General features: G+C 40.6%; 1 protein-coding gene across 1 annotated transcript in view; it reads left to right on the forward strand.

Annotated features, from left to right (window-relative positions):
• The window catches only part of TYRP1 (tyrosinase related protein 1), a 34636-nt gene extending 9200 nt beyond the window's left edge, over positions 1-25436 (forward strand). Inside the window, exons 3-9 of the mRNA XM_073346256.2 lie at positions 12583-13047; positions 15100-15422; positions 17719-17923; positions 19005-19172; positions 22268-22447; positions 24033-24179; positions 24758-25436. Coding sequence (XP_073202357.1) covers positions 12666-13047; positions 15100-15422; positions 17719-17923; positions 19005-19172; positions 22268-22447; positions 24033-24179; positions 24758-24963 — 1611 coding nt within the window. The 5' untranslated portion in view covers positions 12583-12665 and the 3' untranslated portion in view covers positions 24964-25436. The remainder of the gene's footprint in view (positions 1-12582; positions 13048-15099; positions 15423-17718; positions 17924-19004; positions 19173-22267; positions 22448-24032; positions 24180-24757) is intronic.
• Positions 25437-27776: the final 2340 nt, after the last annotated feature.

A 27776-nucleotide genomic window follows, 5' to 3' on the forward strand; every position in this document is an offset into this window, starting at 1 on the left:
CTAACTGCACTACACTTTCCATGTCAATAATTCCTATACAGGATAAGACTTGATAGCAGAACAAACAAGGAAACAAACACATATCTAGTTTTCTGTTATCTCATTCTTTCAAATCCACAATGGGTGAAATTCACCTCTGTACAAAGCGTGAGCAGAAGGTCAATGAACCCTTAAGCCCTCACTCTATTAAATATTCTTTTAATAGTACAGTTTGTTCATAGTATATTATAGTCAATGGGTAAGAATATCTTGGTCATTGACCATATTTTCTTTAATTTGGTGTGTAGTTCTCTCTAGTCATGCACATGAGGAAATACCATTTACTTATTCTCTTATAGATGCTGATATCTTTAGGACAGTAAGACATGATCCATTTTCTTTGTACCTTTAAGGTGATTCAAATTTATTACTATTGTTAATATTTTGGAACATAAAGGATAATTTTTAATTTTGATTGGGGACCAACTATTTTGTGTTGCATGTGAACATTTTCTCTTCTCTGTTTGCCATCACTACTTCACCAGTACATATTTCCTAGGTTGTTGCATGAAGACTGATTATACATTTGAATTTCAGCATGTATATTTTCCTGTGGAGGATGGCTGATCTCAGCACAATCCTGAAAGAAAACCAATATATTACATGTTCAAAATCAATTGGCAATCCCATGGCAGACAGCAAAGGCGTTTACTTAAGCAAAGTGTATATAATGAGGAAAAATAAACTTTAAAATGAAATAAGAAATGCATCCAAGTTCACTGACTTTTTTCAAGAAGTAATGAAAAGTTCCAAGGAACTTCAAAATTAAAGAGAATCAAAAACACTTAGTTCTGAAAATTTTGTTAACTACTATTAATTAAATAACATTTAAATGAATTAAATAAAAGTAGCTTCTCATGGCTTATCCTGCTCCTATCAAAGTAAATTATAAAACCCACAGTGAACTGAATGGTAGGAGAATTATATATATATATATATATATATATATATATATATATATATATATATATATATATATATATATATATATATATATATATATTGTTTTTAAAGATGGCCAAATAGTAAAAACACATAGCCAGCAACTGGAAAATTCAGTAAGTGGAAAAACTGAAATATATATGCTTACTTTGTTTGATTTAATACCTTTAGTTTTAAATATGACACTAGGATATTATTATTAGTTTTATAAGGGAAACAGACTTTTTTTGTTTGTAGATTTGTTAGAATATTACTAATATATGAGTTGAAGATATGGATACACACCAGATATCATTTGGAAGGTAATTTCTCTAGGTATGCTCCAGGGTTTTAAACATGGTATCTAACCTCTATGTGATGACAGACTGGTGAAATTTTCAGAGTTGCTGAGCACAACAATTCCCCCTGACTTCAATTAGAGTTTGAAACACTGTACCTTTATAAGAATGAATAGCTTAATAGCAACACCTCAAAACAAATTGGGAAAGCTGATTTCAGTAGTGCAGGATCAAACCCAAAAGGCACTAATACACACACAAACCTATATAAAAAGTCTGGCCTTTTGATATATGCCTCGTTGTGGGTGGAGTGCAAAGAAATTTGCTGAAAGTAGGATCCCTAGGACACTGTAGGTTAGAGTATGGCACGTTGTGCTCTGTGATGCATCTTCTAATAGGAGTTTCCTGTATTCCCTGTTGTTCCACCCCACATGTGCAGGGTCCCTTGTGTCCATGTGAATTGCTGCTTTCAGACCAATGAGCATGTGGTGAGTTAGCCAAGCCCTTCCTCTCAGCACTCCAGAAAGTGTGAGAAGTGTATGCTGCCCTGCTGTCTTTGCCGTGTCCTGGAGAAGTGCCGTTCACCTTCTCTCCCCTGCCGTACATGCACACAACAAAGAGCCAGATTTACTATAAGTGTGTCTAGTTGGTCTATGGCAGTTTTGGCTTCCTTTGTCATGTGCTGCAAATGAAGTCACATTCCAAATGCTCTGTCATAAATATAAAGGGAAGGGTAAACACCTTTAAAATCACTCCTGGCCAGAGGAAAAATCCTTTCACCTGTAAAGGGTTAAGAAGCTAGGATAACATCTCTGGCACCTGACCAAAATGACCAATGAGGAGACAAGATACTTTCAAAAGCTGGGGGGAGGGAGAAAAACAAAGGGTCTGTCTCTGTCTGTGTGATGCTTTTGCCAGGGACAGAACAGGAATGGAGTCTTAGAACTTAGTAAGTAACCTAGCTAGATATGCATTAGATTATGATTTCTTTAAATGGCTGAGAAATTAAGTTGTGCTGAATAGAATGGATATTCCTGTCTGTGTGTCTTTTTGTAACTTAAGGTTTTGCCTAGAAGTATTCTCTATGTTTTGAATCTAATTACCCTGTAAGGTATTACCATCCTGATTTTACAGAGGTGATTCTTTTTACTTCTATTAAAATTCTTCTTGTAGGACCTGAATGCTTTTTTCATTGTTCTTAAGATCCAAGGGTTTGGGTCTGTGGTCGCCTATGCAAAATGGTGAGGATTTTTACCGAACCTTCCCCAGGAAGTGTGGTGCAAGGGTTGGGAGGATTTTCGGGGGGAAAAACGTTTCCAAACAACGCTTTCCTAATACAAATAAACCCAGATAAACATTTGGTGGTGGCAGTGGAAGTCCAAGGGCAAAGGGTAAAATAGTTTGTACCTTGGGGAAGTTTTAACCTAAGCTGGTAAAAGTAAGCTTATGAGGTTTTCATGCAGGTCCCCACATCTGTACCCTAGAGTTCAGAGTGGGGAAGGAACCTTGACATGCTCAAATAAATTTGTTAGTCTCTAAGGTACCACAAGTACTCCATTTCTTTTTGCGGATACAGACTAACATGGCTGCTACTCTGAAACATTCCATCAACGGTCACTTACAATTGAAATTTTTGACTCCATGCACATTGTCTGAAACTTTCTGTCAGTTCATAAGAAAAGTCACCTTTTTATGTTGTGGAAGCTCTCGCCAATGTTTGTGCTTATGTAAGTTAAGCATTAGTGTAAAACACTGCTCTCTCACAGTGTGCAAATAGCATCCAGAGGCAATGGTGACATCTGTTATTTTGGAGCCATTTCAAACTTCTAGACAAGAGCCACTTAATTTTAATTTACACCTATTTGCTACATTCTTCTAGGTCTCACTCAGGCCTCAGTAAACAACCATTTGTCACCCATATTGCATCATTCTGAAGATCCAGCTCTATCTCAAGGCACTAACACAGCACCTGGTGAAAGTAATAAAGACTGCAATCATTTAAACAAGTTTATCTGCCAAGAAGGTGAACTCTTTAACCAAAGTTCCTGCACTTAATTTTGCAGAAGTTGTCCTGGGAACAATGTTTTCTCTAGATCATACTAAACCTCATAACATACAGTTTGAATGGTCTGATAATAATAATTCTTCAGAAACATGAGAAACTTCAGGTAATTATTTACTGACAAGACATCATCAATATTATACAAATTTAAATACAAGAGACCAAAACTCCCAATGCTTTCAATGGAAGCAGTATCAGACACTTAGTATAAAGATTAACTGAAAAATTGCTTGTTTTGTACTGTTATATTTGCATCCTTTGCAGTTGACTTCTGTTAGTTCAGTGCTGTAAACAAAATAAAATCAGATTATTAATTAGCTATAGTTTAAAAACTGAAGTCCATTTAATTTAGTACCTCTTCTACTGGAGTATACAAAAGTAAGACATTTTTATCTTTTTCTTAGTTTTTTATTATTTGAGGAGGCATTTCTGCTCCCACTGAAGTTAACAGGAGTTTTGTCATTGCCTTCAGTGTAGGCAGAAAGCAGGCCCTTTATGAGGTAACAGTTTAAAATCAGTTTGATGGGAAAAAGCCAACAATCAATGCTGCTGTATGTGTGGAAGGAGATTTCATTTAATACAGAAGTGACTGACCAGTGCTAGTTTAAATTTACACTAGGCCAGATTCAGATCCTCTTATTCATGTTTAATAGTACCATATCTATGTTGTCCCACTGAAGCCTTATGGAGCCAGCAGCTACTAAGTGAGAATACCAACAAAAGAAGAGGGGTAAACATGGCGCTGTGTGAACCTCTCCAAGCAATATAAAAACCTTAAAAAAAAAAGATTCAAACTAGAAATTGAGAAAAAGAATTGTGGACAGAAGAACCTTTTTGTTCTTATACTTGGGATTGGTATTTCTGATTCTGTATGGTATCCCTGAGAGTTGGAGTTCTTTATTTAGCCTTCCCCCCCAGAATAAAAGGGAAAAAACAATGATGATGTATAATAATACATAATAAAGAATAAAGTTGGAAATTATTGAAATTTCTGGAAAAGAAGCTATTTTTATATATTACTTTTTTCAGCAGAATAAATGAACCTATTGTTTAAATCAGAACAACTCAAAAGATTAAGCTAGATTTTAATAACCCAGATCTTCATAAGGTGTAAAGCACCATAGCTCCAGTGGGACCATTAACTCCATCTCTTATTGAAGTCAATGGATCTTTGCCAATTTGCATTATCTGAGACTGGCCCCCTCACTTTAAAGTGAAAGCAAATTAGATATTTTATGACAGGTTTCAGAGTAGCAGCCGTGTTAGTCTGTATCCGCAAAAAGAAAAGGAGGACTTGTGGCATCTTAGAGACTCAAACATTTATTTGAGCATAAGCTTTCTTGAGCTACAGCTCACTTCATCGGATGTATTCAGTAGAAAATACAGTGGGGAGATTTATATACACAGAGAACAGGTAACAATGGGTCACACTGTATCTCTTTGGTCACTCGATTACAGCCTAAAAGTGGCAATTCTTCAACAAAAAAACTTCAAAAACAGACTCCAACGAGAGACTGCTGAATTGGAATTAATTTGCAAACTGGATACAATTAACTTAGGCTTGAATAAAGACTGCGAGTGGATGTGTCATTACACAAAGTAAAACTATTTCCCCATGTTTATTCCCCCCCACCCCCTGCTGTTCCTCAGACATTCTTGTCAACTGCTGGAAATGGCCCACCTTGATTATCACTACAAAAGGTTTCCCTGCCCCCTCCCACCCCCCCACCCTCCGCTCTCCTGCTGGTAGTAGCTCACCTTACCTGATCACTCTCCAAGTGGGCTCTTTCCCTGTTCTTTGTTTAACACGCTTGGTGGTGCCAGCATAAGGTCCAAGGACAAAAGGTAAAAGTTTGTACCTTGGGGAAGTTTTAACCTAAGTTGGTAAGAATAAGCTTAGGGAGCCTTTCATGCAGGTCCCCACATCTGTACCTTAGAGTTCAGAGTGGGGAAGGAACCAATAAATTTGTTAGTCTCTAAGGTGCCACAAGTACTCCTTTTCTCCTTATAGTGTATATGGTAACACCCATTGTTTCATGTTCTCTGTGTATATAAATCTCCCCACTGTATTTTCCACTGAATGCATCTGATGAAGTGAGCTGTAGCTCACAAAAGCTTATGCTCAAATAAATTTGTTAGTCTCTAAGGTGCCACAAGTCCTCCTTTTATTTTTGTAAATATTTTATGGCTCACAATAGTGGAAAGGGTGCAGCTGCACCCACCAATTTAGTAGGAAGTAGGTTTGCCAAGAGCATGGGGTTTGGATGTGTGCACTATGGAGAAATGAGACTTTTATAGCCCAGTTGTGAGTACACAGCTTTGTGTTTGGGGTATTTAACATTGATAAGGTCTGAAACACCATGTGTCAACACCATTATGTGTGCTGAACTGAGTAACTGGTTTCTGACAGTGACTTCTCCATGTGTTATATTTTCAAAGCGAGGAACAGGGTTTTAGTTCTGTAACTCTTATTAAAGTCAGTGTTTTTATTTCTATGCCATTTCATCACTTGTTATAACTACTTGGAGTGTTTCTACATTCACAGAGTCTGCTAATGAGACTCCAGTGTTTACACCAGCTGTCCATGTTTCAAAAGCAATCTCTGCAGTTGTCTTTCTAGTCCTAAAGACTGTTGTTTTAACTATGTATTGCTTAGTATGTGCTAGAAAAAGAAAAATGAAGTAAACTATATACTTTGTATGCACTTTCTACATATGCTTGCACATTTTACAGTGAAAGGAGATGCACACAGTTCTGTATTTCTTGTTCACTGCCTTGGTTTGCAAAATCAATGTACCAAATAAAGTGAACAAGAAATGCCAACGAAGTTAAACATACACAGCAGTGTAAAGTAAATAGGGATACATATGTATAATTAAGCCCCTGCCCACTAGAATTAGTAAAGTCTAAAAAGATGATCTACCTGCAGGGACAAATTTGTTTCACTAACTACTCAGCACAAGTAGAGCTAATAAAGATCTCTTTCCTAATGACGATCTTTACAGCAACAAGAAAGACATGGGAATATATCCTTACAATTATATGCCTTTTCATGTGTTCTGGGATGGATGTTCTCATATTCTAAATTAATAGCTTTGTGAATTACATCTCCATTCAGATTATATAGATTATAAACTGACTTCTAAGAACTGAAGCTTGTGCAAAGGTTTCTGGGAGGCAGGGATTTTCAAAGGAGTCAGGAGCCAAGTATCCACTGAAAGTCAAAGGGAATTGGATACCCAACTCTCTTAGGGCTCTTTGAAAATCCTAGCTTCAATTCCCAAATTCTAGGCACATCAAGTTTATGTCATTGAGCAGTGATATTATATGATGGAATTTCACACTCTGTAGCTGCATCCTGATTCTTCAAGAACTGACTGTTTATGAATGGGTGGCAGTGGCATGGTGCGGTATGTTAGCACAGGTACATGTTGCTGACAAGAAGAAGAACAGCAAGGTTTAGGCTGGTAGTGGAGGATGATCCTGGAGCTGAGAGAAAGAGGTTGGGAGGGAAAAGCTGCTGAAGAGGCACAACCAAGTTAACAAGGGGCTCCAACAGAGTCACTGTCTCCTGATACGGTCTTGCAAGGGGTCTCTGCTTCTCCTGACTGGCCCTACTTTGTTTGCTCACAGGTCAGTTCCTGGACCTTCACTTCCAATTAAATCTATCAGCAGTTCAATTTTAGGGCTTGCTGTTTTCTTGGATGCAGAGTTGTTGTAGCCATGCTGGTCCCAGGATATTAAAAAGACAAGGTGTATGAAGTAATATCATGGAGGCTGACTGGTGCAAGGGCTCTCACCACTTTGCTATCTCAGGCCTTTCTACCCCCTCTTCCATCTCTGTACTTTCTCCTGTATAGCAGGTCTTGTTTTCTCTATTGTTTGCAGCTATGGGTGCCTGCCTCCAAGATTGGCAGCTCTGGCATCTGTGTGGGGTGTTATCAAGCTGCTTGCTTGTAAACAGGAGAGGCTCTTTTTGCCTCCTCTGTCTATGCTCAGTATGCAGGTTTTCCATCACAACCCCTTAATGATCTAATTTATATTGGTTTTATACACCACGGGCTAAATCCTCAGCTGATGTAAATTGGTATAGGTCCATTGATTTCAGTGGACATGAGCTGAGGATCTGGTCCTGTAACTCTTATTTCAGCTGTCACTCTTAACTATGGTGTTAATGAGATGAGAATCAGGCCCTGTTTAGGGAAGGAGGGACCTTAGGTCCCAGATCTACAGGAGTGAAAGATGGGATAAAGATTCAGAATGGCCAGTTAAACACACACCCAATATGGTTTGGAAGCAGAAAGAAGAGTTTCTGGAGCCTTTCAGAGAGAACGTGGAGAAACAACCTGGGTTCAAAAGAAAGGTCTTATGATCTTGAGGAACGCAGAAAATGACTTTAGAATATGAAGATGGAGTACTAAAAGTACAAGCAGAAGGAGGAATGAGGTCAAAAGAATCAGAAAAAGAAATATGGACGTAAACAAACAGAAAAAAGGCAGAGATGAAGAAAAGTGAAGCAGAAGCAGCACTCCTCTGGCAAATAGCTTCACATCAGGGAAGAAGTGCAAATTTTTATAAAATAAGACAACAACAACAAAATCACAGGATCCATGACCTCAGTGACAAGCGTATTTCCCTAATGGCGTAGAAGCATGTGACAGGAGATTATATAATTATGCTGTCAAGTACTGGCATCGATGAATACTAGCCATTGTGTTGCATGCAAAAAACTCCTTCTGTGTTGTGAATAGCCAGAGGTGTCACATTTTTTTTCTTGACTTCCACAGTTCATGTGAAATGCCTTCAAAAGTAGCTAAAGAAAAACGTGGAAACTGAGAGAATAAAAGAGCGTGATGAGCTTTTAAAATATTGGGGCTGTCAAGATGGGAGCCTGAAACATATTTGTAAATGCATATGACACATTAAAGTCATTTGAAAACTCTTATGGCTGTCACTGGCTTGTCTGTGCCTTAAATCCCTGTGTCAGCATTTCAGGAAACTGTGCTCCATTTGAAACTCAAAAGCAATGCTGTTTCTGGAAATGGCCTTGCATTGCTTCAGGAACAGATGGGTCATTAATCATGGTAAGCTTTGGTAACAGGAGATTATCAAATGGGTCTGAAGTTTGGTTCATTTCACAAACACCCAGAAGTTTTTTCCATCCTCCTGTATATATATTTAGTCTGAAAAAAATAGGCTTGATTTCTTGGGGACACAGCCTTGCTCATGATATTTCATCACTTTCAGTTCCAGGCAGGCAAGAAAGCAGGTAAGCAACAATTAAAAAAAATAAAAATATGCAGAACCAACCACGTGTTTTTAAACCAAAAAGGTACTGGGGAACATACTGAATGGCACCCTTGCTGCCACCTTGGCCTCTCCAGACATATGAGACATAGTTTGTTCAACCTTTGTAAGAATATTATACTACTTCCTGAAAGTAAAGCTCCTTGGCCTCCAGTAATACGTACTGTACTTTTAATACTGAAGGAAACCATTTTCAAGTTATTTACATCCAAATATTTGACCAAAACTGAAGTTGTTACAATCAGAGACATTATTCTAGCTTAGTGTTTTTTAAACTTCATAATCACCAAGATTTCCTTTAAAATGCTTTTAAAAGAAAAATAAAAAGCATAAAAAGAAAAAGGGCCCCAAATTGCCCAAACTTCATACCAGATGCCCCAAGCCAGAAACTCTATATACCAAAGAATGAGCAGCACTGGCTCTAAAGGCACCATAGCTGGCGGTTTGGGAGGATGCATCACAGCCATACAAGAGCAATAGGCATGCGACCAGAAGGTTTCTATACCAATCTGGACTGGCATAAACCAGTGTTGCCCTCTTACCAGCAGAAACCCTAAGATAGGGTGGCAAGGCAACACCAATGCCATCTACTTTTTTTCTGGGGTGAATTGCCATGTAACCACAGGACGAAGTCATGCGCCATTCCACCTCTTCCTCCTCCTTTCTTATCTAACACACTAGCAGCCTCTGAATCAGCCTAGGATGCTCATGCTCCCAGCAACTTACCCATGGGGTTCTGATTAATGAAGAAAATGATAAAAAAAAATATGTCCAGGGTTTGAATATGGGTGACACTTTGTATGTTAACTTTATGAGGAAAAATTTGATTAACGTGTTCATTAAGGACCACACATAAAACTCCAGCTAAACAACTTGGATCACCTCCTCTACTCTTTTTCCCCACTATTGCAACCGAGAGCAGCGAAGACAGCGAAACAGGAGAAACAATCAATGATGAACCCAATGACAATACGCCTGTAAAAGAGGAAGATCGATTTAATCAGTGAGTCAGCTACTTTTGAATTGAGACCCAAAATCCATATGTGAAAATACACGCACACGTGCATGCCGCAAGTGTATTCCTACACTTGAATGATGTTACAATATAAAAATTGTTCTAGTAAAACTACATGTGAAACTCAAATGTAGTGCGTTAGTATAATCTCTAGGGCCAAATCCTCCAAACCCAGAAGGGCAGTAGGAGGATCCAAGAGCAACAGTACCAGAGATTTCAGAGTAGCAGCCGTGTTGGTCTGTATACGCAAAAAGAAAAGGAGGACTTGTGGCACCTTAGAGACTAACCAATTTATGTTTATGAAAGGTAACTGTGTGTGTTTTGGGTGTACCACAGAATGCAGCTCTGCTACAATCTCTGTATCAGGTCTGCAGAGGGGAGATTTGGGAATATGAAATGCACATAAATCCGCTGACCAAAATCCACACGTGGAGCGGCTGTAGAAAAGTTCTACCCTGTGCCTGCCAGCATAGGGGAAGACACCTTCAGCCAAAATACATAAAGTAGTACTTCTGTGCACTGTTTTGAGGGAGCAAGATTTAGGATTTCAGGAGTTAGGGTTGCAGGATTGATTTAAAAAAAAGCAGATAGATTAGAAGGGAGAAGATAGGGAGTGAGCAAGATGGAAAAGGAGAGAACATAATGGAAGCCCTTGTAATGTTAGTAATTGGCACTGGTCTGCTGCAAATGGCAGAATGCAGAGGAGCACTTGAGGGTCACAGTTAATTGAGTAAGAGCTCATGGGTCTTGACTGGGTCATATGACTCATAGGCTTAAGGCTTATTGGGAATATCCACACTTACCTGGCAGTGATAGGAACAATAGTTTCAGTAAATGAGCTCTCATCCTGAGGCTTGCATATGCACAGAAGGGAAGAAGGGATGGGGCAGCAATTTCTGCTATCTACCAGGTACACCACCTTTGAATTCAGAGTAACAGCCGTGTTAGTCTGTATTCGCAAAAAGAAAAGGAGTACTTGTGGCACCTTAGAGACTAACCAATTTATTTGAGCATGAGCTTTCGTGAGCTACAGCTCACTTCATCGGATGCATGCCGTGGAAACTGCAGCAGACTTTATTTATACCCAGAGAATATGAAAAAATACCTCCTCCCACCCCACTGTCCTGCTGGTAATAGCTTATCTAAAGTGATCATCAGGTGGGCCATTTCCAGCACAAATCCAGGTTTTCTCACCCTCCACCCCCCCAGACACAAATATTTATTTATTTATTATCATGCACATTGTGTAAAGAGTTGTCACTTTGGATGGGCTATCACCAGCAGGAGAGTGAATTTGTGTGGGGGGGTGGAGGGTGAGAAAACCTGGATTTGTGCTGGAAATGGCCCACCTGATGATCACTTTAGATAAACTATTACCAGCAGGACAGTGGGGTGGGAGGAGGTATTGTTTCATATTCTCTGTGTATAAATAAAGTCTGCTGCAGTTTCCACGGCATGCATCCGATGAAGTGAGCTGTAGCTCACGAAAGCTCATGCTCAAATAAATTGGTTAGTCTCTAAGGTGCCACAAGTACTCCTTTTCTTTTCACCTTTGAATTGTTTCCCAGAAAATGTTACATGTTATCTTGATGCCATTTCCTGTCAGAACTTCCCATCTTGCCGCAGGCTGTCCTCTTCCTGACAACAGGGGTGGGTGAGGAGGGGATTCGGAAGAGAGGGGATGACTGAGTAAAGTCAGTTTTGGTCAAAGGGAAATTTACCTGAGAAGGACTGAGTAAATATTATGGAAGGATCTCAGGATATGTCCCATGCTGGCAGGAGTGATCTTGAAGCAACTTTAGCATAAAACTAATTTTCAACAAATGAGATACACCATGACTGATTGCTCAAAATTGCATAAAGTTGAGCTATGAGAGTTCTCTATCCATCAACAATCAGAGACATGCTAGGATGAGTTATGGGTCACTTCTTGCTACTTGACTGAACCTAACCTGAGGATGAGACCTTGGTGCTGCATTGAATGACAGTGATTGGATTTCACAGGGAGAGGAGTATTACCTAGAAAAAGTGGCTCTGTCTTCCCTACAGTGGGACCATGGTGGCTCAGCAGGTTTAACGATTAGCTGAACATGGACTATTTGCTTGCTATTCATTGTGTGAAATGACAGCCTTTTGCTGTGTAAGTAACATGTCTGTGTCCTTTGTTGTGGCCTGCCCTTTAAAATGTCATTCTTAGCATTTAAAGGAATACCATTAAACATAAGCTTTCTCATTTTCTTTGTCTAAAGAATAGTCTGTTTTCAAAGAACCTTTATTAAAAATAAAAGCCTCTACTAGTGCTCTGTTTTGATTTCAATTACTTGCCTCTGACCTTTGCTAAACCATGTAAAATCACAAGGATATCCGCATGAAAGAAATCATATGCTGTTGAAATACTTAAAGCCTGGGGAAACTCACTGAAGTAGAAACAGATTAGAACAAGAGAGCGGGAAAGGCCAAGCCAAACTCTGTTGGCAGAGCCAGGATTAAAAAGCAGATAGAAACAGGAAAGAAGTTACCACTGTTTAGTTCAGGGTAAGAGCAACTGTAGAACACATTGAGACAAAACAGAAGCTCAGCAAAGAGGAGTTCAGAGAAAGGTACAAGGCAGAGGCCGTGGGTTTCGTAGCTTATTAATCACAGACTTTTCAATGGAGCAGACAGTAAGAGCAGGGAAATACTAAATACAGAACAAGAGAGGTAGATCAGATTAATTCAGAAAAGGTGAAGGTAAATCAAAGACCATAGAAATACTTGGATTGAAGATGCTAGTCCCTAACATTATTTAGTGACAGTGAAAGAATATCTGTCTGGAAGGAATGCAATGAGAATTATGGTTTGGGAAGCACCTTCAAGTCTGTGAGTGGAGGATCTGAGACTGAGGGGACAGTGTGGAGTTTTGTATCACCTTATCTCCTCCCTCTCTCTCTTTTCTTCAGTGTAGCTTGTGCTTTACAAGACAGAAGAGAACAGAGTGTGCTGGCTGCTGGCTTCTTCTTGCCACCTCTCCTGGATTATTATTATGCAGCACTCCATACTGCTGTGCTTCTTCTTGCCACCACTCCTTACCCTGCTCAGCCAAGCTAGAGCTCAGTTCCCGCGCCAATGTGCTACGGTTGATTCCTTGAGAAGTGGCGAGTGTTGTCCGGATTTGTCTCCGGAGTTCGGGCCTGGTACGGATCGCTGTGGTTCATCTTCAGGAAGGGGTCAGTGTGTACCAGTGATAGCAGACTCACGGCCCCATGGCCCACAGTACATGCATGATGGCCAAGATGACCGTGAGCAGTGGCCCTTACGCTTCTTCAATCGAACCTGCAGCTGCAATGGTAACTTCTCCGGTTATGACTGTGGGTCTTGCCGACCTGGCTGGAGTGGAGCTGCCTGTAACCAGCAGATCCGCACAGGTAAGGGCATCAAAAATAGAGAAGAGACACTGCTGGTCACCAATGCTAAGTGTAAAGTGTATTTGGCTTCCTATCGCCTTTACAGAGTAAACTATCCCTGACACCCTATTTAGAAATCTATATTGCAACAGGACTGTTAAACTGGGCTGTCAATTGAGCCAATAATGCCTTGGATTTTCAGAAGTGCTGAACACCCACAAACCCCAAAGGAAGAAGCAGGTGCTCAGCACTTCTGACAATCAGGCCCTAAATATATTGATAGTCAATAACAGTCGGTTTGAAATGCATAGGTGAGTAAGAATGGAGAGAGAATTTAGTAATATTTTCTCTTATTTAACTTTCTGAACTATGTAAATACTTTTAGGGTTTAAAATTATTAGTCATGGGATTTTTTTAATGTTTAAATTGTTGGATTCTGTAAAAATATATATGTGTGAGGAAACCATAAACAAGCGTTTCTACCTAGGCACCATGAAGGACTCTATCTAGAGTGGGTGAGATGTGATAGATCTGTAATATAAGTGAGCAGTGGCTACTGCAAAAAAAAATCCACTCTCTTTATTTTCACCATGAAAGTAACGTTAAGTGCTCTGTACACTCCAAAACAAAGGTTAAAATAAGGATTATAAATTAAAAATCTTTGCAGTTGAATTCCTGAAAGCAAGCTTAACTAAAGGACAAGAGACCCAAAAATCTTATTCAAACTCTATGCCTGAACAGGCAACGGGAAAGCAAAAGTTAATGCTCATTAATCAGGGCTTGCTGAAGACAAGGGAGTTATATCAGCTTTTGCCAGCTGATCTGGCTCTAGCCCTGTACCAACTACTGAAAGGGACAAGTAACAGAAAAAGAAACTTTTAACAGACCCACACAGCCCTGATGAAATAAACATGAGTTTAGAATTGTAAAATTAACTGCTGTATGATCAGTTTTAAAACAGTTATTGGTTATAGTTTGCATATCCATCATCGATACCACAAATAATTTTAAACTATGGGTTGATAGAATAATATATTTTGAATTATATATTTTTGTTGGCTCCAAAATAGCTATTATAGTTTGTTGGATCAAACATTTTGAAGTGCAAATAATGTAATGTATGTAACTAAATACAGTACCACGTCTAAACATTTCTAAAGAGCCTATTTCTCTGTGTTAGTGTGTATGTGTGGTATTTTATATATAGAGATGTGTGTGTAAATGTTTAGGTTTTCAGTTAAACTCATAAGAATCAAAAGCACACTTTTCTGTATATGAAGTTACTGGCAGAAGTCCACTGAAGACTAAGAGAAAACTCCCATTGACTTCAGTGGGCACAGGATTTCATCCACTGTGTCCACAACTGACTGTGTATAGAAATGTAGTTGTTTTAGAATTCAGGATAGTTGTGATAACTAAAATGGGTGGCTGCTTGCTGGAAAATAGAGGAACTTTTATCTCTGACTCAAGAGGTAACTTGAACTCTGTCCCACTAGTAGATAGTGAAATTCTTCTCAGCAGCGATATAATCCAGGCTTTTGCTTCTCAAGCTCCCTCGTTCTGCCTCACAGATTCAATCAAAATGATGGGCTTTTAAAAATGTTATAATACAACATGAGGAGGCAAAACTTTATAATGTAAAGGCCGGTATATAGCACTCTCTTATTTATGTTAAAGTGATACCATGAAAAAATGTGTACTGGATTTACCTTTGAAGTGTGTCTGACAAAGAACTCACCCTTAAATATCTAGCTGCTATCAAATCTAAAAACAAATAATAATAATAATAATAATAATAATTAATAATAATTAATAAGTAAGTATGCGATAACTCTTCCAAAAGCACTAAATTCTTTTTCCACCATGTCCATTCATCCTAGTCATGGGTCAGATTCTCCTGCCCTTACTCATGTTGAGTAGCACCCTACCTCCACAGTGGCCCCAATGAAAACAACCGGGCTGCTTGAGGAAAAAGGAGGTACTTATGAGTAAGGCTAATAGACTCTGAACTTGTGAAAATGAGATGTGGGTATTCACTACCTTTATAACTGACTTCTGTTTAATCCCTTAAAGTCAGGAGGAACCTTCTGGACCTGAGTGCGGAGGAAAGGAATAATTTTGTCAATGCCCTACACCAAGCCAAGACTACAATACATCCTGATATTGTCATAGCCACCAGGAGACATGAGGAGATACTGGGACCTGATGGCAACACACCACAATTTGAAAATGTGTCCATTTATAACTACTTTGTGTGGTCCCATTATTACTCTGTCAGAAAGACTTTCCTTGGTGCAGGGCAGCAAAGTTTTGGAGGAGTGGATTTCTCTCATGAAGGACCAGCATTTCTCACTTGGCATAGGTATCATCTACTGCAGCTGGAGAGAGACATGCAGGTGAAGTTTGCACTAATATTGAAATTGTTTTTGTTCATGTTCCATGCTGCCCAGTTAAAGAGCAGACTGACTTCCCCCCACATTCCAGTGCAGAGAGATACATTGCAGATCTTTCTAGATGGTTTCCATTACTCAATTTCAATTCCAGTATTATCAGACATATTACATCATTTGAGGGTGTTTTTAGGTTGCTAGGAGCATATAAAAAGTAGAAACACTATTTCAACTATAGCAGTCTAACAACTATAAAATTTCTCTCAAAGCTTCCTTTAAAAAACAGCAGTATTCCCTATATATTTCCTTTTAAATTCTGTAATTTATGCAATAAACACAATTGTTAATGATACTTCTAAATTGTGGGGGCTGATTCTTGACTCACACTAGTCGAAAGCAGGAATAATTCCAACAAAATCAATGGATTTGTAGTGTGAGATCAGAATCAAATCCTAGGCATGTGATTAGCTCAAACAGCTAGAGAAAAGAGCAAATCAGGAGATCCTATTACATAAATCGGTGGTTCTCCATCTTCCTCATTCTGTGGACCACTTCATAAGCGCAAGAAAGATCTGCTTATGGACAAACGCTCATCCCAGTGACTCAGTTCCCCAGTGCTTAATTCTCAAAATGTTTCAATATGAGGAAGAAAATCCATGGTTCACTGTTTGTCCATGGAACAGAATATGAGCACCATAGATATACAGAATCACATTAAGAATATAAGGAGTACGTAGATGTTTCACCCCCCAGTTCTTTTCAGGTTTTTAATTTATGGTTGCCTGTCTTATTAAAATTCCTGAGTGAAAAAAATACACATGTGGAAAAAACATAATTTCTTAAAATCTAGGGGGGAAATAATCAAATTGAGTTTTCTGTGAGCAGTTCACAGACGATTAAATGAATGCACATGACAGTATGTGATTTATATTTTGTCTTTGATTTCTAGCAAAATATTTGGTCGATTAGCTGTAGGTAATTCTGTCTTGTGTAGTTAATTGCAGATCTCTGAAGCCTTCACATAATGTTCTTGGGTTCATCAGAATGGAAGGACAGAAGGAAATAGACTAAAAGCTTCAACATTCCTTGTGTACATTCCAATCCTCCAATCCTATGTGTTATGTATCAGTAAGAGGGATTTATAATACATGTGATAAATTAAATATCTTAATTTAAGGAGAGAGAGAAATGTTGCCAAAATAGACAGGTGTTTGAAGTAATTTAACTATCAATCCACAAACTAAGCATTAATGACTAACTTGGAGGTCATTACTAGTTAGGTAATGACTGTCTACTGGCAATTCCTACCTGAAGTGGAATAGAACATCTCATTAGTAAAGACCACCTATTTTTAAAAAATAAAGGTAAAGGGGAAGATAGAATAAATTAAAATAAGTTAAACCCCCAGAAAGGCTAAACCCACTTTGAAACCAGAAATTCCCCTGAAGTCAATAAGATTCCTGCATATGGAATCCTTGAAAAATCCTAGCCCTTAATGGGTTAATAGACTAATCTAGTATAGGTTAGTAAAGTACATCATTAGTGAAGTTAATTTGATGGTCATTGTGTCCTAGTGAATTTCACAGTTGCCCATCTCTAATCAGAAATGGAACTGAATCCCAAACACCGAAAGAGCAAACCTCTTATCGTCTTTCCCACTACTCTGTAGTCCTGTAGTTCACTGAAGGTAATTTGCTTTTATGTTTGCTTTGCTTGTCAAAAGCCAGTGCTATCATGTTTGATTAGCCTTAAGTATATTTAATATTAAAATAGAATTATTTGGAAAAAATAGGACAGCAGTAATGTCTTATGGTTCTTAGTACAGATAATCGGGCTGCTTTCTAAAATACTTCAGGAAAGCATCAAGTTACGGATCAAATTAGATAACATATGCAGTGCTATTAATGAGAAAATTCAGTGACTCAATGTAACAATTTGACTCTGAGTGCTGTCAAAGGCCCAAAGTTCATAAACTGAGAAATTAAGGGAAATATTTGTCTTTATTCTCTTTCAGTTATGGTAATCCTAGGGGGTTACCTGTAACAACAGCAGGTAAACATTTTTTGGACACGACTGTTGGGGGGCTGCGTTTTTTTTAAATTGATCAAACATAGCACTTTGATTTTGTTAATGGGGACATGTAGGATGAGATTCCCCAAAGTACCTATATCAGTTTGGATCACAAGTCTCATTGAGAGTCACTGATGCCACTGCTCGTAACTCATTTTGGAAAATCCCTCTCATTATGAATATTACATTGTTCCAGTGAAGGCACACATTAACATAGTGTTCTCTTGGTTAGGAGATGCTACAGGATCCCTCTTTTGCACTTCCCTATTGGAATTTTGCTACTGGTGGAAACACCTGCGATATTTGCACAGATGACTTGATGGGCGCTCGAAGCAATTTTGACATCTCTCTTATAAGTCAGAATTCCATCTTCTCCCAGTGGCGTGTGCTCTGTGAAAACCTAGAAGACTATGATAACTTGGGAACCATTTGTAACAGTAAGTTTGTCTGCTGACAGATTTTTTTGAGTGAACGGTCCTATAATAGTAAATAATCACAATCCTTTGCTTTCAAATGCACTTTCCATCAGAGGATGACAGAGTGTTTTGCAAACATTAATGAATGAAGTCTCTCAACACCCTTCTGAGGTAGGAAAGGGTTTGTCTCCCAGTTTCACAGACAAGCAAACTGAGGCACAAAGGGGTTAAGCAGTTGCTTTGGAAGCTTGTTCAGACCAGGGGAAACAGAAGAATTCATTCTAAACTCTTACTCCCTTTCTTATGTGTTAGCCACAAGTATATCCTTCCTGGAAGAACAATTAATACTGTTTTATACATTTTGTTACCTTTGGTGCCTGAATGTGGTCGTGTCCACCTAGTCATTCCTTAGCTTTGGATATCTTCCAACTCACTCAGATAACCACGCTCATAACACCTACGTTTAAAGGGGAGAACACATAACAAACCGTACCCAAGGGTGGGTACGCAATAGCAGGGACAGAACCTCAGATCCCTGGATTTTAATACATGAGCTTCTAATGCCTGAGATTAAAAAGAAAGGCATTTGCTTAGCCAAGACTGTAGCCTTTGTGGTCCAGCTACCACTAGAGGGGGACAGAGCACCACACTGAGTGGTTTACAAGCACACTGAGCGGTTTACAAGCACACTGAGCAAGATCCTTGACTCCTGGCCCAGCCCCAGCCCCTTTGTTCAAAGGAATCAGAAATCTACTCTATGAGGCTGCTGAAGATTCCCAACCAACTCTCAGACCTGATGAAGCAAGGGGGATTTCAGGAGCAGGAAGAGGGTGTGAACAAAATGTGTTACACTCCAGCTATCCCCAGCCCTAAAGAGCCATTGCAGCTTGTATAGGTGACAGCAACACTGAATACTCTAACATACACTGGCCCTCGACTTCCCACAGGCCTAGGGGGCACATCGATGGCTTTGAATAGTCTTTGCCCTCTCCCCAAATTGGATCCTGAATCAAGTCAAGTTTAGCCCATCCCAAGGATCTGGCCCACTGTTCTGTCAGAATGTTGCTTCATCATGCCTTTCTTTCTTCTCCCAAACCCCCAGGCACAGAAGGTGGTCCAATTCGAAGGAATCCTGCTGGAAATGTTGCCCGGCCCCTGGTTCAGCGTCTCCCAGAACCACAGGATGTTGCTCTTTGTTTAGAAGTTGGTTTGTTTGACACTCCTCCTTTCTATTCCAATTCAACAGACAGTTTCCGTAATACAGTAGAAGGCAAGTACCACAACTAAAAGTGCCTGGAACCAAAACAAAACGGGTGAGGGGACTAGCCCATTACACTCACCAGTTTTCCCTGCAGTGTTAAACAGCAGTATTGGCTCTGTGATGGGACATGGGCCATTTAAATTGTTTTACTTTTGTTAGCTTAGTGTAGTGAATAACTGTTACAACTTTGGGGCTGATCCCTGAAGAATACCAGACTCTGTCTGACACCCGTATGTGTGTGCAGGGGAGCCTCACCTTTCCTTTGAGCCCCTGCACAGATACAAAGAGAGTCCTTGCACAGGAGGCACAAAAGCTTTGTGGAGCTGCTGATGGTGCTGGCCTTTGTGATATAAGCTGGTCAATCAGTGGGGAGGATCCAGGGTCATGATCCAGGGTCCAGGTCCCACTGATTGTAATAGCTCCCTCTTCAAGGTTGACACAGTTGCTACAGGTTTCATTCCTTGGAAACTCCAGGAGGCATTTTGCCCCAGAAGACTCCCAGCGTTCCCAGTGGGCCTGGGTGGAAATCAGGGTAGCGTGAGACCTGAGAAAGTACTAGGGTTGTCAAACAATCAAAAACATTAACTGTGATTAATCACGCGATTAAAAAAATAATTGTGATTAATCACATGATTAATCACACTGTTAAACAATAGTTGAATACCATTTATTTAAATATTTTTGCATGTTTCCTACATTTTCAAATATATTGATTTCAATTACAACATAGAACACAAAGTGTACAGTGCTCACTTTATATTTATTTTTATTACAAATATTTGTGCTATAAAAAAGAAATAATATTTTTCAATTCACCTGAAACAAGTATGTAATACAATCTCTATCATGAAAGTTGAACTTACAAGTGTAGAATTATGTACAAAAGAATAACTACATTCAGAAATAAAACAATGTAAAACTTTAGAGCCTACAAGTCCACTCAGTCCTACTTCTTGATCAGTTGGTCAGTCAGACAAATAAATTTGTTTACATTTCCAGGAGATAATGCTGCCCACTTTCTTGTTTCCAATTTCACCTAAAAGTGAGAACAGGCATTCTCATGACACTGTTGGTGCCGGCATCGCAAGATATTTACATGTCAGATGCATTAAAGATTAATATGTCCCTTCATGCTTCAACCACCATTCCATAGGACATGTGTCCATGCTGATGATGGGTTGTGCTAGATAACCATCCAAAACAGTGTGAACCAACACATGTTCATTTTCATTATCTGAGTCAGATGCAACCAGCAAAAGGTTGATTTTCTTTTTTGGTGGTTCGAGTTCTGTGGTTTCTGCATTGTAATGTTGTTCTTTTAAGACTTCTTAAATCAAGCGACACAACTCATACCTCTCAGATTTTGGAAGGAACTTCAGTTTCTTAAACCTTGTGTCAAGTGCTTTAGCTATCTTTAGAAATCTGATATTGGAGCCTTCTTTCTGTTTTGTCAAATCTGCAGTGAAAGTGTTCTTAAATCAAACAACATATGCTGGGTTGTCATCTGAGATGACCATAACACAAAATATATGGCAGAATGCTAGTAAAATCATGGAGCAGGAGACATACAATTTTCCTCCAAGGGGTTCAGTCACAAATTGAATTAAAGCATTAATTTTTAACAAGCATCATCAGCATGGAAGCATGTCCTCTGGAATGGTGGCCAAAGCATGAAGGGGCATACGAATGTTTAGCCTATCTGGCATATAAATACCTTGCAATGCCAGCTACAAAAGTCCCATGCAAATGCCTGTTCTCACTTTCAGGGGACATTGTAAATAAGAAGCAGGCAGCAGTATCTCCCATAAATGTAAACAAACAAACTTGATGCACAGGATAAACAAGTGAACAGATCAATCATTAGAGATCTGCACGAATACAAAATTTGTATCCACATCTGATCAACAAACATGGTCTGCAGTTATCTGTATACGCACCTACATCCGTGGATGTGGATATCTGTGGATATAAAGTGGATATCCACAGATTTGCAGAGCTCTATCAATCGTTACCCCAACTGGGCCATATAAACCACTTTCTATCTTAACTCTATAAATCAAATTCAGAGTGAAATTTTCAATCATAAGCACCTAAATTGCATGAAACAAAAAAGAATTTGGGCATGTACATCTGAAAATTGGCCCCATGTGCTTCAGTCTCTGCTCAACTTAACTCTTCTTCTTTGTAAAATGCCAAAGAATTAATTTCAGACAAGGCTAGTAACCATGATAGGTTACCGAACAGTTAACTTCCAAATAATGGGCCAGATCCTCAGCTGGGATGAATCATTTTAGCTCCATTAACTCCAGTGAAGCTATGCCATTTTACAATAGCTGAGGATCTGGCTCATTGTGTTTATCTTGAAGAATGCATCATTGGAATCTGGGTGAACATGTGAAGTGATTGAGAGCTGTGGATGCTCAGCATCTCTGGAAAAACTGGCCACCAATATCTAGTACCTGATGGATTTGAAGACAGATTTTTATACATCCAAGTTTGAAAAATTTGCCCCAGATTTATAAGTTGGAAGAATTTTCATTATGATTTATTTTAAACCCTCTGACATGACATTTTTCAGATGTTAAGTGCTAATGGTGCTAGGGTATCTACACTGGGAAATCTGAGACTACTACTCCAGAAGGTAGTTTTCCAAAGTCAGTGTGTTGGCAGTCAATGTGTAAAAGACATGTGGAAAGCTGAAGTAACAGCTGGCCCATTAGAATACATGGTAGCATCGTCACACTTGTATCAGATAGTGGCTGCATTGATGGTTTCAATTATGTCCGGAGCCATTTAGAGCTGAAAACTATCGTTTCAGTGGCATGCTAGAAAATGTTTTATTTTTGCCACTGTTGTGCTAGATTCCACTTTGCTCCCATGAGACACAGAAGCAAGCTCATTCCATACTCACAGCATTCTTTTGCGAAGATTATTTTGATCTGAAAATGACATACTTTTGGGGGTGTAGCAGCCACCTATTTAAAATATCAATAGGTAGAGAAGGAGCAAATCAATAGAGAAAATAGCATCCAGCCTAGATTGCTGCTTCTGAACAAGCTTTTCACTAGGATTTTCACTGTGTTCCTCTTTATTTGTATACACAGGATACAGCGATCCTTCAGGGAAGTATGATCCGGCAGTTCGGAGCCTTCATAATTTGGCTCATCTGTTTTTGAATGGAACAGGGGGACAAACTCATTTATCTCCCAACGACCCTATTTTTGTCTTCTTGCACACGTTTACTGACGCTGTTTTTGATGAATGGCTGAGGAGACATAATCCTGGTGAGATGCATTTGTTATTTTCTGATCTTAGCAAAGTTGCTACCGATTCAGAATAGCTCAGCTGGCTCTTGGTGGACAGTGAGTACCCTCCGCAATTCAGATGTGAAGGTGGAATAAATGTCAATCACTTTCAACAACATTGGGATCTTTTTAGTAAAAGCTGCTCATTAAGGAGGGAATCCTACCACACATTGAGCCTCCACCCTTTATGTGTGTGAAAGAATGTGGTTGGTGTAAGTCAGGCACAGGTCAGGAAAGAAACCTTTGCAAATACATTGTATCTCAGAAAATTCAGGCAGATGAATCACGTAATCTATTGAAGCCTCAGGGTTCCACAATCACTCTGTGGCCTGGGAGGGAGAATTTCTTCTTGTCTGCCCAAAGAATACCTCAGTGCACACCCCTGCTACTCATTTGGAGTTACATTGTGATCTGCTGTTTCATGGATGTTCAAGAAAGACATGCAAAGACAACCCATCCACCCTTCATGATTCACGCAAGGGCCAATTTACAACCGCTGCTCCTGCTCCCTTCAGGGAGCAAATGAGCCAGAAAGGGTAAGAATAAAGTAGACAAGACTGGGGCCAGTGCACCAAGAGACAAATCTGTGCCACCCGAATGGTCAGTGCAGAGTGCATTCACCCTTGTCTACACAAAATTGGAAATTGTGCTTCACTTGGGGCAATGCAGCCCTCCACAACTCCTTACACAGGGATCTGTTGCAACCACACAACAGAGCCTTTTTTGTGCTGCTTCCCAAGAAGGGAGAAAGAATTTTCCATACATATTTTGAGGGAAGCTATTCTACATCTTGATGGTACAGAGTGGTTACATAATTTACCACAAGATCTTGTAGCATTTCCCATGACATCTCTAATGAGAAAAATAAAACCTGCTCCAATTATAAAAACTGACTCCAACTGACCCTTTTTTAATTTGACTAGGTCAATCACGCACTGCTATCCTATTGCAGCAAGTGACAAATTCAAAGCCCCAGCCACTTAAATTCAGCGCAAGATTTTGCAGTTACTGTGCTATAACAGCTAGCCTTTCAAACTTGTACAGTAACATTCAACGTTCATAGTAACATCAAATGGCATAACAGAACTTTTCATTACTGTAGTAAAAGGACCAGATCATGGCCCCAGAGATCCATCTATATGCACATCTCTCTTCTTGTACACAGGAAGAAATCAATCATTAGTTCTGTAAACATAGGCCTACATTTTCCAAAGAGATTAGCAACTTGGGGTACCAACTTGAGATATTTTAAAGGGTCTGATTTTAAAGCCAGAGCTGAGCAGCCACCTTCTCAAAATCAGACCCTGTCTAAAGTTGGGCCCTAAAATCACTAGTCACTTCTGAAAATGTACATTTGAATAATACTTTGTTTCATGCAGTTCTTCAGTCACTTGAAACATACCTTTTTGATCTCTGGTGCCACTGTGAAATAAAGGAAGCGTGCCTTCAATATATTTTCCTTTCCGCCTGTTTTAGACAAGTGTTCTCAGAATGCCCTGAATAGAATTTCAATCACTTTCATTTTTATTTCTTTATTAAAATGAAACCTTGTTTTCCAATTTAGATATTTCAATATACCCACTGGAGAATGCCCCTATTGGACATAATCGGCAGTATAACATGGTGCCTTTCTGGCCCCCAGTTACCAATAATGACATGTTTGTTCCTGCTCCAGAAAATCTGGGCTACAGTTATGATGTTCAATGGCCAAGTAAGTAGTTAAAAGCTTCATTATGTCGTCCTCTCTTCATTTTGTGTATGTCTGGGTGTATGTGGGTCATTTAGCAAAGTTGGTTTCAAATTTCAGAAATTTTAATTTGACACTGATCCAAAAGGTTGTTTACCTGTCCAAAGCTGGCTTTTAAAGGACTCATATTTGGACCATTGTACCATACTATTATACCCTGTGCATGTAATTAATCATAACCAGAGATGGGCCTGAACCAAGCATCTAAATTTGGACATCCCCAAGCTTTGGAGAAGTTCTGATCTAGAGTCAAACTTTAGCCCTGATCCACACACAAGTAAACCTTTCTGCCTGTATGGAATTCCAGTAAGGTCAGTTGGTTCTGCATGGGCTCATGAGTCTGCCTATATAAATCAGATTGCAAGAAAAATGTCTTTGTAGCTCGGGCCCATCTTAAGTCTATAATGACAGGCACTGAAGCGGACCTGACCAAAAGCATTTTGTTAAATAATGATGGATATTGAGATTTGGTCTAATTTTCAGCTGTATCTCTTGAGGCTTAACTTTTTTCTCTCTCTCTCTTCCTGCTTCCTTTCCACTAGGCCGGGCTCTGCAGGTCACAGAGATCATAACTATTGCAATAGTGACTGCATTGGTTCTGGTTGCAATTATTTTTGCTGGTGCTACATGTATTGTGCATGCTAGGAAAAACAAGGATGAATTGCATCAGCCTCTTCTCACTGACCAGTATGACCGGTATTCAGATGATTATGATAGTATACCAACCCCAGGCCAGTCTGTGGTTTGAAGAGGTGGGTTTTTTTTACCTACATCCAATAGAATCTATTCCTTCTGCTGTATTTTATAAATTCCAATAACTGATCTGCCCTAAAGTAAAGGACAAAAAGTGTCAATTGTTTTGATATATTTGCTTCAACTCCAATCTCCTCTTTCATCACACTCCAGGACCAGTATATCACCTCTGAAATACCAAGCGTGTGCTTATCTTGATAGACTTTCACTAATTTCCCAACCCTCACCTTGCTACAAGATGTTGTGGTATATTATGCAACCACTTTGTACCATCAAGATGTACAAGATGGCATTTTTGAGCACATTTCAGCTTGTTTTCTTGTAACACAATGAATCACTGAAGGTATTCAGGTGGTGTGCAGTTTATTTCCTCTTTAATTATCTACTGAAGTTTTTTCAACTTTCAAATAGAGGGAATATAAATTTTTCATTCTGAGAAGAGGAAAAGGGCTTTTTAATTTGCATTGCTGGATTTCCAATTCCTATTGTACAGTGACTCTCTTTACTTTCTGGGGGCACTGTTTGTACGATAAATTGTTTTTTCTGCTTCATATGTTCTTTCTTTATTAAAACTAGAATTCCTTAAAACAGTAATAAATATTTTTAAAATGTTCAGTAAATATTCCTTTTAGTCCCTGTTTCATCTGTAATCACCAGTCCACCAATGTAAAGAAAATTAATTGAATAGGGTGTGACAAAGTTCCTCCTTTACTTCGGTGGGTCTTGCACTTATTGGCGGATTTGCTCACCTTGGAGCTTCACGGCAGCCCTCACTTTGGCCATTTTCGTGAACCCACAGCCAGGTCAACTCCTCCTGTGTCTGACCAGGAGTTGGGAGGTTTGGGGAAACCCAGGCCCGCCCTCTACTCCGGGTTCCAGCCCAGGACCCTGTGGAATGCAGCTGTCTAGAGTGCCTCCTGGAACAGCTGTGCGACAGCTACAACTCCCTGGGCTACTTCCCCGTAGCCTCCTCCCAACACCTTCTTTATCCTCACCAAAGGACCTTCCTGCTGGTGTCTGATAATGCTTCTACTCCTCAGTCTTCCAACAGTCCGCTTTCTCATTCTCAGCTCCTAGTACCTCTTGCTCCCAGCTCCTTACATGCACACCACAAACTGAAGTGAGCTCCTTTTTAAATCCAGGTGCCCTGATTAGCCTGCCTTAATTGATTCTAGCAGCTTCTTGATTGGCTGCAGGCATTCTAATCAGCCTGTCTGTCTTAATTGTCTCCAAAAGGTTCCTGATTGTTCTGAAACCTTCCCTGTTGGGAAACGGAACGTCCTTTGCTTGCTCTTCAGCTATCTGCTTTCTATTCTTTCCTAAAGTCCCCTGGCCTGGATTTTTCATACTTTTGGACCCTGCCTTAGTTTACCCCCCCCCCCCACAACTGGGACAGACGCTTTTTTGCTTTGTTTTGATTTTTTGTTATTTTTTTTCTTGCCATTTACGTGCTGGTCGGCCTCCGGCTTGCCGCCAGCACCCGCCCGCCCACCCCCCACCCCGCCACCTGCTTTCGGGCGCAGCTATTTGCCTCAGCTGAACCCCCCGGAGCAGGGGGGGAAGATTGCTGATTTTGTAATCCGGAGGGGGGAGTGGAAACCCCCAGACCCAGCCGTTTTGCTGTCTGTTTGGAATTCCTTTCTTATCTCAGCCCGCCGGAAGCCTTGGTACACAGCCAACAAGCCGGAGAAGAAATCACCAAGGGAAACTACAAATCATTGTGAAGGGGGCCATAAGACTGAGTAATTTTTTGAATTATACTCTTGTGGGGGGGAGTTTGACTGTGTTTTAATTGTGTCTGTGGTGGCACAGGGGGTGTGGCACGGAGCTGCCCCCGATCCATCGGTGCCCCTAACCGCCCCCACCATTAGTACAACTGACACGGCCCCCCCGCCGTCCGTCCCTGCTGGCAACCTGCCATCTGCCTTCGGATCCAGATGTTTGCTTTGAACTTTGCCTTTCGGACCGGACTTAACAGCCAACCAAACGAGACTCTTTGGACAAACGTGCGTGGGTCTACACACACCTCCCTCGGACTGCTTATCCCACAGCTTGCCCCTATCACCGGACCCCGATTTCTGTTATTCCCCCCCTCCCAGTCCAACCCATTTGGCATTTCCCCCCCCACCCTGCCTGCAGCCCAGCAGGAAGGAGCGGTTAATTTGCTTCCCACTCCTCCTTCCGGTGTCTCCCCGTCTCTCCCTGCTCACAATGGTGGGGAATGAGAGGGGCGAGGCCCCTCTAACAATATTGGCTGTCCCTCCCCCACCTCCCCCCCGCCCGACCCCCAAGGCTCACCCCTACCACTATTGTCAAAATATTTGCCACCCCCCCCGCTGGGGCACCGGCAGCAGGAGGCACCGGGGTGATTGCTGCTGCTGCACCCATCCCCCCCCCAGATTCTAGGAAACCCCCCCCAGCTGGCCAGAAAGGCCAAGGCGGGAAGAAAGGAAAGGGCCCCGCTGAAAGCACTAGGCCCTCCCTGGCAGGGGCTGCCCCCACAGCTGTGGCCCCGTCATCAACCGTGGCGCCCCTCCCTGCGTTTCCCTCCACCAGCTCTGCGAATGTCCCTCCCCCGGCCCCCAGGACGTGTGCCCGGGCGGTGATGGGCTCCCCCCTGCCTGCCACCTCATCATCTCGCCCCCCCCCCCCCCCGCCTCCGCTACCATCACCAGCGGCCGGGGCCCTTTCCCCACCTTGACCAGGAGGCACAGTGTCCGTTGCCTCCTGGTGCCTGCCTCACCCCACGTGGAGACATATGTGCAGGCGTTGGCGAAGGTGGTAGGACCCACGGCTATTGTGGCGGCC

The sequence above is a fragment of the Lepidochelys kempii genome, chromosome 5 (genome assembly GCF_965140285.1).
Source record: "Lepidochelys kempii isolate rLepKem1 chromosome 5, rLepKem1.hap1, whole genome shotgun sequence".
Taxonomy (NCBI): Eukaryota; Metazoa; Chordata; order Testudines; family Cheloniidae; genus Lepidochelys; species Lepidochelys kempii.